We start from the raw sequence: 15408 nt of genomic DNA, 5'->3' as shown, positions 1-15408 counted from the left end.
AAAAGTTACTTAAGACACCTTATTGATTAATTGATTTAATTGAACAGCATTCTAATCACTGTTTTATCTTCCAAAAAAATAGCTTATTAAAGTCTTCCTATCAAAAGAAAACCTACAAACTCAAAGAGGTTGAAAAAGAACTGGGTGATGATAATAAATAGCTTTTCAAAGATCAAATACCAGGGGCCAGGTGTTGCTGCACCTGGTTGAGCACACATGTTATAATGTGCAAGGACCCAGGTTTGAGCCCCTGGCCCCCACCTTCAGGGGGAAAGTTTTTCAAGTGGTGAAGCCATGTTGCAGGTGTCTCCCCCCCCCTCTCATCCCTTCCCTCTCGATTTCTGACTGTCTCTATCCAATAAATAAATAAATAAATATTTAAAGTAAATAAGTAAGTAAATAAATACACCTAATTAAGTAAATACAGATGACACTTAAAACACATTCTACTTTGATCTAAAAAAACAAATAATGAATGGATAAGATACAAAATTTATTTTTCATTTCAAAAGCACTAAATATAAACATTTTATTGGAGGGTACATTTCAAACTCAGTCTACATTTTTATGTTGTCAGAATCACTGAAATCATAAGTATCCTCATTATCTTATAAACATTGGACCCTTCTAGAGTTTTAAGAAAAATGGCTCATAACTTTTCTAACACATGGAGACATGGACAATATTTATTGTGTAAACCCTGCTCACTCATTCTTTAACTATGTCCCATAAGAAATAAAAAAAAAAAAAAAAAACTTTCCTTTACAAAGATTTGAGAAATATATTGTGGAAGGGAATGAATGCTGCATTCTTAACAAGCTCTGGGTGACTTGATAAGCTCTGTGTCACTAGATGACTGTGGATAGCAGTGTAAATGATGTGAAGCTGAGTTCCCTGAAGTCAATGAGCATGAAGTGATCTCATTCCAAGAGGTAGAATTTAATTTCCAGAGACAAAATGGATGGAGTTACCATAAGGTGCAGTAAAGTCAATGCAACAGACAAATGGTCTTATCCATGCTGATAGCTGGCACTAATTGATCATGATATGCTGTTTCTGAGAATAAAATAGATAGGCACTCTACTTAAGTGTCATCTGATTTGTCTAAGCAGAAAAATCTCTAAGTTTGATTATCAAAAGTAGGACTTAAATCAACAGAAAAGAAAGCTTTGGCCCTCAACCAATTCTCAGACTTAAGTTAGTTCACAGACACAGTGCTTCTTGAGTAAAGAGGGTGAGTACCCATCGCATACACTAACATACTGTCGAACTATTATCTTCTTCCATGCCTTCCTCAAAGAATCATGTGACCATTTACCATGTGGATCATGCACTAGGGGAGGACACTTATTAAGTATATCTAGAAATGGGAACTAAGCTGATACTAATTCTTGGAGACCTAAAATGGTTTTATGACTTAGTAGGTAGAGTAGGGACTTAAAGTTCAGATGATCAAGTGAATTTTGACTAATGTCTATCTCTAATGGTCTCTGTATGTACCTCAATCTACCTCATAGTTACTGTCCCAGGATGGAATGTATAGTTAGAAAAGACAAATATAGAGATGTCTATATTGATTATTTGACCTCTAGAGTGAAAAGTATACAGATTAAAGCCAAATATAAAAAAATAGGTGGATGTTACTTGTTCTTTAACCTATCAAAATAGTAAATTGAAAGTAATGCCACATTCTTGGAGCGCAGACTAATCCCTGTGATAAAAACTTGAAAGATAAAGGATGGTGATTCCAATAGCAGCAGTATTAAACTCACCTATCTGGCTTGTGCAGAAGACACATGAATCTTACAGGATGACAGTGAACTATTATATGTGTTATATGAGACTCCGATGTTATTAAAGATGGAGTTTCATTATTGGAGCAAACCAATACATTTTCTGGCAATTGTAATGAAGTTATTTACTGGATATCCTTTTAGTAACACAATTTTTCTTTCCACAGACAGGGCCAGCAAGATACCTCTATTGTGCTACCACAAAGCTGTAACAGCTCTAATTCTCTAATAATCTAGTCCATAAAATTCTTGATAAACTTTCAAGTTGAAGACATCACATATTCCACTTGCTTCTCAATAAAGTTGCAGCTATCATTCTAACTGCTCAAGTCCAAGCAGGTCAAGTTTGGCAATTTATATGTAAATCTTTATATGTAAATCACAGTACACACTTCATGGTTTTGGAATAAAGCCAGTTATCCTCTATAGGTAACTACGCTTCTCTTGAAAATCAGCTTTAGACTTGATGCCACACAGAAAATACCACATTGCATGCATTGTCAGCATTCTATCTAGTGACCTTGTATTGTTTGATCTACCAATTTATAAATTTAAGCATGCCCACCAGCACTTTATCACAAAATTAAAGTGGTATATACAAAACTAAATTCCAGCAAGTCCTGAAGGCCTGTGTAGGCTGTAGGAGCCAGTGGTTCTTTATCATTGCTACACTGCTTCCTCTTTCTTAAACCATAGTCTGGATCCAAAAAAAAAGTTCCCTATGACCAACTGATTAACAGGAGAGAGTGAAATGGGTCTGGGTCTGGGTCTGGTGCCTACACATGGTATACAGACTCAAAAGCAGACAGCTATAACTGCAGCACTACACCCTCACTCAAGCTGTCCATAAATTTACAAAATTCAATTGAGCAGGAAAGTCATCTTACAGTATAAAGTATGAAAATGAATATTTAAAAAAATGTCATAGAATTTTCTGGCCATATTATGTTTATAATCACTAAAAACTAACAGGCAAAATTGTTGAGTGGCCTTTCAAAGATTCGTTGCACTGACTGCATGGAAATTTTGTGCAATAGGGATGATATCCTCCAGGATACAGTCTGTACTATGAGTCAGCAATCAGTATTTGGTGTGTTTCTCCCTTAGCCAGGATTAACAGGCCCAGGAATCAGATGTCAAAAATGGAAGTGGCAGGAGTTGGGCTGTAGCGTAGTGGGTTAAGCGCACGTGGCACAAAGCGCAAGGACCAGTGTAAGGATCCCGGTTCTAGCCCCCCGCTCCCCACCTGCAGGGGAGTCGCTTCACAGGCAGTGAAAAAGGTCTGCAGGTGTCTATCTTTCTCTCCCCCTCTCTGTCTTCCCCTCCTTTCTCCATTTCTCTCTGTCCTATCCAACAATGACAACATCAATAACAACAATAACTACAACAATAAAACAAGGGCAACAAAAGGGAATAAATAAATATTTTTTTTAAATGGAAGTGGTTTGCCTCACTACTTTACCTAATGATCTAAAAATGAAATGTTTGCTTGCTTCCCCTTCCAGAAACTATAAAGTCTATTAGTCTAAATCTTAATTCCCAAAATAGAAATGTTTCCACCACAATGCACAGCAATATTTCCACTAGAATTAAAGCTGGGAAGGTCACCTGGTCATTTCTGGACTTCTCATACCAGAAAGTTTTAAAATGCATGTTCTTCTATATTAGGACAATGAATCTTGACTATCAAGGGGAAATTGGTGGTAAAATAGTGTGTGGCTAAAACATGAGTTACTACTAATATAGTTAGCTCTTGATGGAAGTTAATGAACCAGCAACTACCCCTCAGAGGCCTCCACTTTGGGTATATATAAAATAACCAAAAACCATATCTTAAACAGATATTTGCATATGCATATTCATAAGAGCACTACTCACAAGAGCCAGCAATAGAAATAATCAACAAATAATGAGTAAAGAGGGTCCAGGAGGTAGCACACCAGGTTAAGCACACATAGTGCAAAGCACAAGGACTGGCTCAAGAAGCCCGGTTCGAGCCCCCAGCTCTCCACCTGCAGGGGCATCACTTTGAAGCAGTGAAGCACGTCTGCAGGTATCCTTCTTTCGCTCCCCCTTTCTGTCTTCATTGCCTCTCTCAATTTCTCTCTGTCCTATCCAACAATAACAACAATAAAAAAAGTAGCCACCAGGAACAGTGGATTCTTAGTGCTGGTACTGAGCCCCAGCAACAAACCTGGGGGCAAAATAATAATAATAATAATGAATAAAAAGAAGGGGATAAATACATTAAATTCAATATTATTTAACCTTTATAAAAGAAGGGATCCAATGTGGGAGAGGTAGCATAATAGTTACTCAAACAAAATGCAATGTCTGAGGCTCCAAGGTCCCAGATTCAATCCTCCACACCACCATAAGCCAAAGCTGAGCAGTGCACTGGCTAAGAAATAATAATAAATTAATGATAATAATAATTTAAAAATAAAAGAAGGGAGCCAGGTGGTGGTGTACCTGGTTAAGTGCACACACTGTAGCATGCAAGGACCCAGGTTTAAGCCCCCACCAGCAGGGGGAAAGCTTCGTGAGTGGTGAAGCAAGGCTGCAGATGTCTCTCTGTCTCTCTCCTTTCTACCTCCCCATTCCTCTCAAATTCTCTCTGTCTCTATCCAGTAATAGATAAATAGAAATAAATTTAAAAAAATAAAAGAAGGAATTTCTGTCACATCCCAAAGCATGGATGAACTTTGAGGGTATTAAACTAGGTATTAAATAACTAGATATTAAACTAGGTATTAAATAACTAGGTATTAAATAACTAGATATTAAAATAAGTCAATCACACAAAGATAAATACTATATGATCCCACAATATAAGATACTTAAAGCAGCTGCATTCACAGAAAGGAAAATGGTGGTTACTGAGGGCAGGGTGGTGGTGCACCCTGCGGAGCGCACACGTTACCCTATATAAGGACCTGAGTTTGAGCACCGCTCCCCACATGCAGAGGGGGACCCTCACAAGTGATGAAGTAGGTCTGTAGATGTTTATCTTTCTCTCTCCCTCTCAATTTCTCTGTCTTTTCAAAAAAAATAATAAACAAATAAATAAATAAGAAAACAATGCCCTCTGGGAGCAGTCCTGGCACCAAGCCCCAGAGATAGCCCTGGTGTGGGGGAGGGGGGAGTAGTTACCAAAGGGTGAAGTGGGGGGTGGGTTAGTTATATGTGTAAATTTCACTATTATTTGCCCACATATTTGGTTAAACCTTACTTCTAGATGTGTCTATAAGGGTATTTCTGGGTAAGACCGACATTTGAATCAGTAGACCGAGGAAAATGGATTGCCCTTCCCTACATGAGTAGGTCTCACCCAATCTACTGAAGACCGAAACAAAAGAAAATAATAAGTAACAAAAAATTCTTTTTTGCTAACTATCTTGGAGCTGGGACACCGATCTAGCATTGTACTCAGACTCACACTTATCCCATCAACTCTCTTGGTTCTTTTACCTCTCTCTCTCTCTCTCTCTCTCTCTCTCTCTGTGTGTGTGTCTCTCTCTCTCTTTTTCTACCACCAGGGTTATCACTGGAGCTCAGTGTAGATATAAAAGGACTCCTCTGCTCCTAACCTTTTTTTCCTTCATTCTTTCTTTCTTTCTTTTTCTTTTCTTTTTATAAAGACAAACAGGGAGAGGGGACAGAGTGGCGGGGGGAGATACTTGCAGCACTGGTCTAGTACCAATGAAGCTTATCCCCTGTGGGGACTGGGAGCACAAACCCAGGTAGTAATTATATATACACTTTACTGGATGTACTACCTTCCAATCCCAGCTCTCCTGGTTCTTAAGCCTTCAAAATACACCACAACTACTCCACAGGATTTCTGGATCTCCAGCTTGCCAACTTACAGACCACAAACTTCAAAATCTCCATAACTGAGTGATTAATTGATGATCCCATAAGAGTATGCTGAGAATTTAGTGATGTCACTCCCCTGGATATCACAAACAGAAGCTATTAGCATGATGATGTGTGGCAAATTTGGTTTGTAAGCCTCAGTGAACTGGGAGAATAGGAAAGTGAGAGAGAAAAAAATGGCAAGAGCCAAAAAAGAAGACCTAATATGCTGCTTTCATAAGCATCATCAATTTCTCAGTAATTCAGGAAATTCTACCTAAAAGGTACTAGCCACAAGCTTCACAGTACAACTAAAATTCTCAAGAAGAAAACAGAAGGCTGAGCAGTGGTGCACCTGGTTAAGCTGGTTAAGTTGTCATGTGCAAGGACCTAGGTTCAAGCCCCCACTCCCCACCTGCATAGGGGGAAGCTTCAGGAGCAGTGCATCAAACTCTGCTATTATTTCCCTAGATCCTTCCTTCTCTCCAGCAGAAAGAAACAAAGAATACATCTGTATTATTAAGTATGATTTCTGCAAGGCTAAAGAACATTGGAATACACTTGAGTCAGTCTACCCAAAAGTCAACTACCATGAGGACACAAAATTGAGTCACCAGAAAACCTGCTTTCATGAACCTCATAAAGAATACATCATATTCTGTATCTTTGCTAACATGCTGAGGGAGAAGCAAACTTGAGTTCAAAGAAATATTTAAGGTTACACTGGGTCCAAAATGGGGAAGGGTTTCACCTCATATGCAGCCCCGTATAGAAGTTTTCACCCAAAAAAGGGGGGGGGGGGGGACAGGACATCAAAAAATTAGATGTCCATAGTGGGAGCTTAGTCAGAACTCTGAATTCTATTCCAGTGGTCAGTGTGAAGAAAGTTGTGAGATATATTTATTAGAAGAGTACTCAGATATTAAGAATGATGAAGTCACACCTCAGCTTGGATGGAGCTGGAAGGAATCATGGTAAGTGAAATAAGCCAGAAAGAGAAGATTGAATATGGGATGACCTCACTCATGAGCAGAACTTACAAAACAAGAACTGAACAGGGAAGAACAAAGTAAAAGTTGAACTGAGTCTGGTGTATTGCACCAAAGCAAAGGACTCTGAGGACTGGGCATGGGAGATGTCCTGGGGCATGATGATGGAAAAGGACCTAGGCTGGGAGTGAGAGTGTTTTGCAGACACCCTTCATAATGAGATGAAATTTTATCCCTCTGTCAACAATTATACTGTAAACCATTAAGCCCTCAATATGCATTATCCAACATTATCCAGTCCATTGGCTATACCAACATCCTCCTTTGACTCTTTTACCTGCCTCCTCATCAGCCTCCCCCAACAGAACAAAAAGGTGGAGGAATGGGAAAGTCTCTCTTCCTGAACTAGGATTTCCATCTTCTGCCATCAGTCATTGGAATTTCTAGTTTTTGAGCCTTTAGAATCCAAGATGTAAGCCAGTAACAACCATATTCTCAGACCTTTATATTCAGAGCGAATTCCTACCACCAACTTTCTTACTTCTCCAACTTGCAGAGAAAGATCATGGGATAGCTTATCCCCATGATGACACTAACTCTTACAATAAATCTCCATATATGAGTATTTATCTATTGGTTCTGCTTTTCATATATATATATATATATATATATATATATATATATATATATATATATATATTCTATTAGTTCTGCTTCTCTGGAGAAGATACAATAATAAATACAATACAATGTATTAGAAGTGTATTAGGGTTGGGGAGACAGCACAATGATTTATACAACAGGTTCTCATGCCTGAGGCTCCAGAGGTCCCAGATTCAATCCCCAGAAGCACTATAAAACAGAAATAGGTGTAAACTATCATATTGATCACTGGAAACAGAAACATCAAGAATACCTACTATCAACTCTGATCTAAAATTTATCCAAGAAAAGAATTTTCATTAATTCAATTTTGACAAGTAAAAAAAATGCATAATCACCCCTTGCAGTTTTCTGAAATATGAGATAGGTACAGAGTTTATATAGAACTAAACAGTATGACAAGGTAACAAAAGGGATTGAAATACTACTGCCTATTTGCCATATGTGCAAAACAGGATCCTCTGAAAATCCCAAGATAATTTAATTAATTTTCCACAAATTCTAAGGTTGTCATCTTATTATATAGTAACAAAAGCGATCTCTAGCACTGCCACATACCAGAACTGAGCAGTGCTCTGGTTTCTCTCTCCCTCCCTCTTCCTCTACCATAAAAGTAAATAAGCAAACAATAATTTTAAATAGATATATAACTGAGTCATAAAACAATTAAGTATTTCAAGGTTGAAAATATGGTAAAAGAAAAATGGAGATGAAAACATCAAAGCTACAACAGTAAGCGCAATATTATAATCAGGACAAAAAAGAAACCAGGGGCAGCATTTACTAGCCAACTACTTATTTTGTTAGTTTCTAAAACATACCTACCATATTTATAATATTTTATAATATCAAATGGGTCAGTCCTAAAACTAAAACATTCTGCCAAAGCACTCTTGTCTGAAGAAAAAAATGTGTGTGTGTATGGACATGTAGTCCAAGTTGAAATAAAGGAGAAAACTAGCTTAAAAAGAAAGCAACAGTGTAGAATATGCAGTCTGTTACAGACTGTGTCCTACATAACCTTTTGAATGCCTGACCTTTAAGTTGTTGAAGGTTACCTGAGAACTTGGCTCAGTTTGATGGAAACATCTGTTCCCCTTGCAGGTATACTGTAAGGACTTTTTTCCCAGTTGGATTCAGAACACAGCAAGTAAGTCCTTGTCTGTCCAATCATACAGACCCCAACACTTGTAAATCAAGTTCTGGGAGGACAACAGCAGGTCCACGTTCCATCACCCCTTCTCAGCCAGCTAGGCCAACTAACTGCTGTGAGAACTGCTCTAATCATGTCATCAAATCAAAACATGTTGAGATGAGGGACTATAAGAGGCATCTGCAGAATTCCCAAACTGTAATGACTTTGGAACACTGACAGATGCATCTGTCATTCTGTACCTTCAACTAACCTGATGTCCACTGGCCCGACACAGTAAAGCTGTCCAAGATCGATTCCAATTCTTTCACGTTATTTTCACATGTCTCCACTAGAAAAGCCTGGTGCTTCTTAGCCTTTTAATTAAGAAAAAATATATATACATAATAAGGTCATATGTTATAAGTTGCAGATTTTTGTGTGAATATATAGAACAAGACTCTGTATAAAGAAGCACTTAGTAATTATTCCATTCAACTCTATTATTAATAAAACTCTTTCTCCCTTAATCATACATTTTAGGAATTAATATATGATTATATAAAGTATCAACAGCAATATACTGAGACCTCTAGTGCCTAGAGCTATTCTAAGTATGTTATGCATTGTCATTCTTTTTTTCAGTGCTAAGTTTTATTTTTCACATACAAGCTTAATTATATATCCCATTTTTCCCAAATCACTTTTGAGAGAGAAATAATTATTCACAAGACAGTTGTTGTCACACAAGTACAGCTTCTTACTCCCTGTTATGTTCACACACCACTCCTACCACCAACTAAAGTTGTCCTATACTGCCATGCACTGATCGAACATGTTCTTCAAACTCCCTTTAACCTCCTTCTTTAGTCTTTGATTCTGCTGCAACAGACCACACCAATTCCGAGTCTCATCTCACCCTCTGCTTTCCCTTTATATGTTTCTTAAGTCCCACTGATGAGTGAGGTCACCAGTTATTTGTGCCCTTCTGCTTCTGGCTTGTCTCACATAATATAATTCCTTCAAGTTTCATCCATGGTGTAGTAAGAGAGAAGATTTTATCATTCCTTACAATATTCTACCACGTGTATATGTACTGCAACTATTTTAAAGCAAGTTATTGGGCCTCACCTGCAGGGGTAAAGCTTCACGAGTGGTGAAGAAAACTGCAGGTGTCTCTTTGTCTCTTTCCCTCTCTATTTCCCTCTCCCCTCTCAATTCCTCTCTGTCTCTGTCCAATAGTAAATAAACAAAATATAAAAAATAAATTAAAAAAGAGATGTATTGGGGGTTAACAAAGTATAGCACATTTGTCTACACATGTGTATGGTGTCCAAGCTCTGTGTAACATACTATGTAACAGAGTTCTGCTACATACTCTTGTTCTCTCCAATCAAGGACCCCAAGCCCCCTCTCCCTCCAGACCCCATATTCCATCCCCTCCCCAGTTTTCCTTACTTTGGTGCATTATACCACCTCCAGTCCATGTTTTATCCTGTGTTCTCCCTTTCTAACTCTTGTCTTCCAGGATCCACCTACTTGTGGAGTTACCCAGTACTCACCCCTCTCTACTTGAACTATCCCACCCAACACTTTTCCTTCCGCTTCCAGTGAAGGTGACACAAAGATTCAGATTTTAGAGTTTCTATTCTGTTATCTAGGTCTTTGATAGTTGGCCTTGGTTCACCAACATTGGTCATATTACTCTGTCCTTTCTGTTCTCCCTTTTCCTATATGTTTGTTCCTTTTGTTGGCTTTTGCTTCACTTCCCAGTTCAATTCTACCATAGATTACCTCACTTGGACTTAAGAATTATTTTAGGGTTTTTTGTTTGTTTGTTGTTTTCCTGTTGGACACCTTTAATTTTTTAATTTTTAATTCCTGGTGGTGAATTCTTTCAGTTTCTCTCTGCCTGAGAAGCTTTTCATTTCTCCTTCATACTTGAAGGATAGTTTGGCAGGATAAGAGTTCTCATGGCAGATAATTCTTATCTCTTAATATTGTACCTAATATTTTCTAAAAAGTCAACATCACATTGATACCAAAAGGTAACAAACATCTAAAAATCAAAACAAAAACAAAAACACTACAGGTTAACATCTCTAGTGAGTACAGATGCTAAGATCAATGGCTGGCAGTTTCTGTCTATATCTCTGTCCCCACAATACACACACACACACACACACACACACACACACACACTGCCACTGTTTCTCCAAGTCAAAAGTGAAATTCAAATGTTCAAAATGAGCAAAATTATACAAAATTAATTTTTAGAACAAGTTTGATGATAAATTATACACATTATAAATTTAGGAAGCCAGTCATATAGTGAATGTTGAAGTATAAGAGTAAGAGCACATATATCTGATTAGTAGTTTTAAACAGTATTAAACTCCTAAAGACTGCTATGAGATGGAAGGTGATGCTTATACTAGCAAAAAAAAAAAAATGCTCGTATGTAAGACTATTTATTTTCTGGATATAAGATTTTCGTTAACAATTTTCATAATAGAATACTAGTATCATTAGACCATCAGTTTTGAACTTCATCAATTAAAAATAAGAAATATATCAGTCATTCTAAAGCAGACGTTTATTTGAAACAAAGATATTATAAGACAGCATTAACTCTACCACAAGGCATGAAAAAAATAATAAAACCACTTTTCAAAATTCTATCTAATGCTAGCAATTTTTATTATTATATAATCAGTCGAGCTCCCAAAGTATAAGGGAAAAAAATACACTTGACCATTTTCAATCACAAGTTCTTTAGAGAATAAAACATTCTTTGAGCAAAACCTCATGAGAACTAGAATTCCCTTTTCAATATATAGTCTCTCCTAGAGCTTCAACTAAATAATACTGAGTGGCAGAAAAACAAATCTCAAGAAATGATGGATTTAAAAAATTTCATTGAAGGAAGCACAAAGCAAGTCCTAATAATACCAATTTGGAAATGATAGCTCCCCTGTTTCAAGAGAAGCAGATATAAAAACTCACAATAATGGTTAAAAGACCCTATTGAATCTGTTGAATCTCTGATGAATTTTAATAGGTATAATCACTAAGCCACTTAGACCAGAAATTTTATTTAGTAGTAGATTAATCATTATTAAATCCTCAGATTTTAAAATTAGCAGCTTAATTTTAATCAAAATCTTTTAAAGATAAAACTAGTAGTATATAACACAGAACATGAGCCTACTTTTGTTAAATCCTTTGATAATGTTAAAATTCTACTAGCACTATGATAATAATAATATGACATTCAGTTCCTAATCATATTTTTTAAATATCTACACTCAGTAAATGAAATCTCATTAACATACTAGTACAATTAAGGTCAGATGGGTCTGTATTGATTAAATACCCACAAAATACTCAGTTTGGACTTTTCCAAAATTATGTCTTAGATTTTTATCATATCTGTCAAAACAGGGGAGCTATCAGTTTTCAATTGATTTAACACTTTGTATATCTGGCCTTAGATGGTCTCCAAGGCCTCTTTCAGCTCTTCAAGGCAATGCTTGAATAATAACTACTATTATTTTTAAACCTCAAAACTTCCTAAAGTCTTTGCATATTACTAACAACACTTTGATTATATTGGTAAACCCATAGAGGAAAATAGTTTTAATTTTTTTCTCACACTACAACAGAAAATAAAAACCAAGACTTAAATAATGACCATATGAATATGACCTAAAATGCAAAACAAACTGTTAACTCAGATGGAAAGAAAAATTATCTCTAGATAATTAATGTTTCTCATCCATTTTTTTTAAATTTTTTTATATTTATTTTATTTAGTTATTCCCTTTTGTTGCCCTTGTTTTTTTATTGTTGTAGTTATTATTGTTGTTGTCGTTGTTGGATAGGACAAAGAGAAATGGAGAGAGGGAGGGGAAGACAGAGAGGAGGAGAGAAAAATAGACACCTGCAGACCTGCTTCACCGCCTGTGAAGCGACTCCCCTGCAGGTGGGGAGCCGGGGTTCAAACCGGGATCCTTATGCTGGTCCTTGTGCTTTGCGCCACCTGCGCTTAGCCTGCTGCACTACAGCCCGACTCCCTCCCATCCATTTTTTATAAAATACTTCAAGTATTATGTTGAAAAGAAGTATAACTGTGGGGAAAAAATACACTAAGATACATAGGATCTTGGGATGTCATTAAATTCTCATTTCCAAACGCAAAAATTAAAAGTGTCCGCTCCTACCACTGTTGCAAATATAATTATAAATTCAAAGCAAAAATAACATCCAGACTTTGCAGGTGCACAACTAGAAAAACCCAGTTTTAAATTATTTAAAATGTTGAATTTGATAGGTAACTCTTTAGAGAAACATTTTTAATTTATTTTTCCTTTATTAAGGGTTAATGTTTTACATTCAACAGTAAAAATAATTGCTTGTTCATGGATAAGTTTTCTCAGTTTTCTACATAGCAATACAACCTCCACTAGGCCCTCTGTCAATCTTTTTCCAGGACTTGTATTCTCACCCCCACCCACTCCAGAGTATTTTACTTTGGTGCAATACACCAACTCCAGTCCAGGTAGAGAGAAATGTTTTAAACCTCTCCCTCCAGGACATGTGAGGTAGCTCAGCAGTGAAGTTCATATCTTCCATACATGAGGCCCTGGATTCAATCCTAGGATTACATGGAAAATGGGAGTAGACCTCTAATAGATCCCTCTCTCCACCATCACTGGTCACTTTCATCAGAAATGTCATCATAAGCCCTCTTGTGGACCACTCAGGAACTCGTCCTTCCAATAAAGTAGCAATAGAAGGAACTGCCCCACTCTCTGAAGGGAGGCTGGGTCATATATATATATGCAGGTAGTTACAGAAATAATAATCAACCCATACCTGCAATCTTGGGAGAAGTACTGTAGTTTCTAATGGAGAGAATGGGGATAAAGAACTCTGGTGGTGGGAACAGTGCAGAATTGTACCCATTATCTTATAATTTTGTAAATCAGTATTAAGTCACTAATAAAATTTAAAATAATGGGCATCACAGATAAAACTAGGTGGAACACTATGGATAGTGTATAGGTGCTTTGGCATAAAAGAACAATTTTTAAGAGAAAACCATAAGAAAGGGGGAGAAAACAGAAAACTAGAAGAAAAATACATATCTAGGAGTTTAAGAAAGATGAAAATAGCGAAGAATATATAAATGGATTAAACCATATAAGCTAAATGACTTTCGTTACAACCTTAATAATTTTAATACGCCATATGCACTTCAGCAAAGGACTACAATCCAATCTAGCAAATATTGAAGTAATAATTAGTTTAGAATTGCCAACGACCTAACTGAAATGTGTTGTAGGATGTGTGCCAAGGGTTCAAAAAAGTAAAAGAAGGGGGTCGGGCGGTGGCGCAGTGGGTTAAGCGCATGTGGCGCAAAGCGCAGGGACCGGCGTAAGGATCCCGGTTCGAGCCCCCGGCTCCCCACCTGCAGGGGAGTCGCTTCACAGGCGGTGAAGCAGGTCTGCAGGTGTCTATCTTTCTCTCCCCTTCTCTGTCTTCCCCTCCTCTCTCCATTTCTCTCTGTCCTATCTAACAACGAATTGAATCAACAAGGGCAATAATAATAACCACAACAAGGGCAATAATAATAACCACAACGAAGCTACAACAAGGGCAACAAAAGGGGGGAAAAATGGCCTCCAGGAGCGGTGGGTTCATGGTGCAGGCACCGAGCCCAGCAATAACCCTGGAGGAGGAAAAAAAAAAAAAGTAAAAGAAATAGAACTTTACTTAAGACCATGTACCAAACTGTAAAAGTCAAAAAATAAAGTAAAAACCTGGGGGCTGGGTGGTAACGTAAGCAGGTTAAGCACACATGGCGCAAAGCACAAGGACCAATGTAAGGATCTCAGTTCTAGCCCTCAGCTCCCCACCTGCAGGTGGTGAAGCAGGTCTGCAGATGTTATTTTCCTCTCCCCTGCTCTGTCTTCCCCTCCTCTCTCGATTTCTGTCTATCCTATCCAACAACAGCTATAATAACAATAACAAAGGCAGCAAAAATGGGAGGGGAGTAATGGCCTCCAGGAGCAGTGGATTCATACGAAAATCTACATTTTATATGGTCTCTCATTCAGTTGTTCACTTATCCAACTAGCTTAACCAATTATTCCAAAGTATAGACATTACATTAAATGTATTTTTACAGTAATCAGCATCTCCAGTTTTTAAATTTTATCAGTGTCACTAAAATTACTTTAACACAATTATTTCCTAGCAGCTAGTGAGGAAAAAACTTGTTAACGATCAAATTTGGCCCAGTAAAGAAACTGCAGTACAGTATTCTTTTTCATCCTTACCATTACAAGTTCTTCCTGTAATTCACTGCAACTTTTTTCATTGTACTGGAGTTTCTTTGAAAGGTCTACAATTACTTTCTTCTGTTCTTCAATCTCTTCATTTAATTTCTTGTTTTTGGAGAAATATTCTCTTTCTAATCTAAAAAGTTAAAGTGTTTTTAAAGGTTAAAGCATGTTTTCAATTTTTTTCTCAATTTTATTATATATTTTAATAAAAGTAGCAGTTATGTATTATATTTTCATGGCAAAAAATTTTAAAAGGCAAGTCTCATTTTTTTTCAGAGAAAAAGAAATGTACATTCTTAAATGAAAGACTTAAAGGAATAATTTCTTTATTAGTCAGTATTCAAAATAAATTACATGAATTTTCCTAATTCTGATCTTACTTCTAAGGTTATAAGAAAAAAAGATTTAACCAGTGTTGATTTAATCTCACCATTATTTTTATCTTATTTCTTAGGTTATAAGCAAAAGAGACTTAACCAGTATTGATTTAATCTCACCATTATTTTTTATAAGACCCACCACAGTTCTTTTAGCTTTAAAACTACCACCCGAGACAGAAAGAAGTCCCCTAAAACAAGTTTAAATTTAAAATATAGAATTAAAATTGGAACAAATGTTTATTC

At 36.8% G+C, this 15408-nt stretch overlaps 1 protein-coding gene across 3 annotated transcripts in view; it reads right to left on the bottom strand.

The window, feature by feature from the left end:
* CCDC171 (coiled-coil domain containing 171) overlaps positions 1–15408 on the bottom strand; it is a 284788-nt gene that overhangs the window by 194200 nt on the left and 75180 nt on the right. For all 3 annotated transcript variants that reach the window (XM_060199601.1, XM_060199602.1, XM_060199603.1), the window contains 2 exons: positions 14780–14918; positions 8710–8812 (listed from right to left, as the gene is read on the bottom strand). In XM_060199601.1, the coding sequence (XP_060055584.1) occupies positions 8710–8812; positions 14780–14918 (242 nt within the window). The remainder of the gene's footprint in view (positions 1–8709; positions 8813–14779; positions 14919–15408) is intronic.

The sequence above is a fragment of the Erinaceus europaeus genome, chromosome 10 (genome assembly GCF_950295315.1).
Source record: "Erinaceus europaeus chromosome 10, mEriEur2.1, whole genome shotgun sequence".
Lineage (NCBI taxonomy): Eukaryota > Metazoa > Chordata > Mammalia > Eulipotyphla > Erinaceidae > Erinaceus > Erinaceus europaeus.
This window is presented reverse-complemented; position numbering and strand designations above follow the sequence as displayed.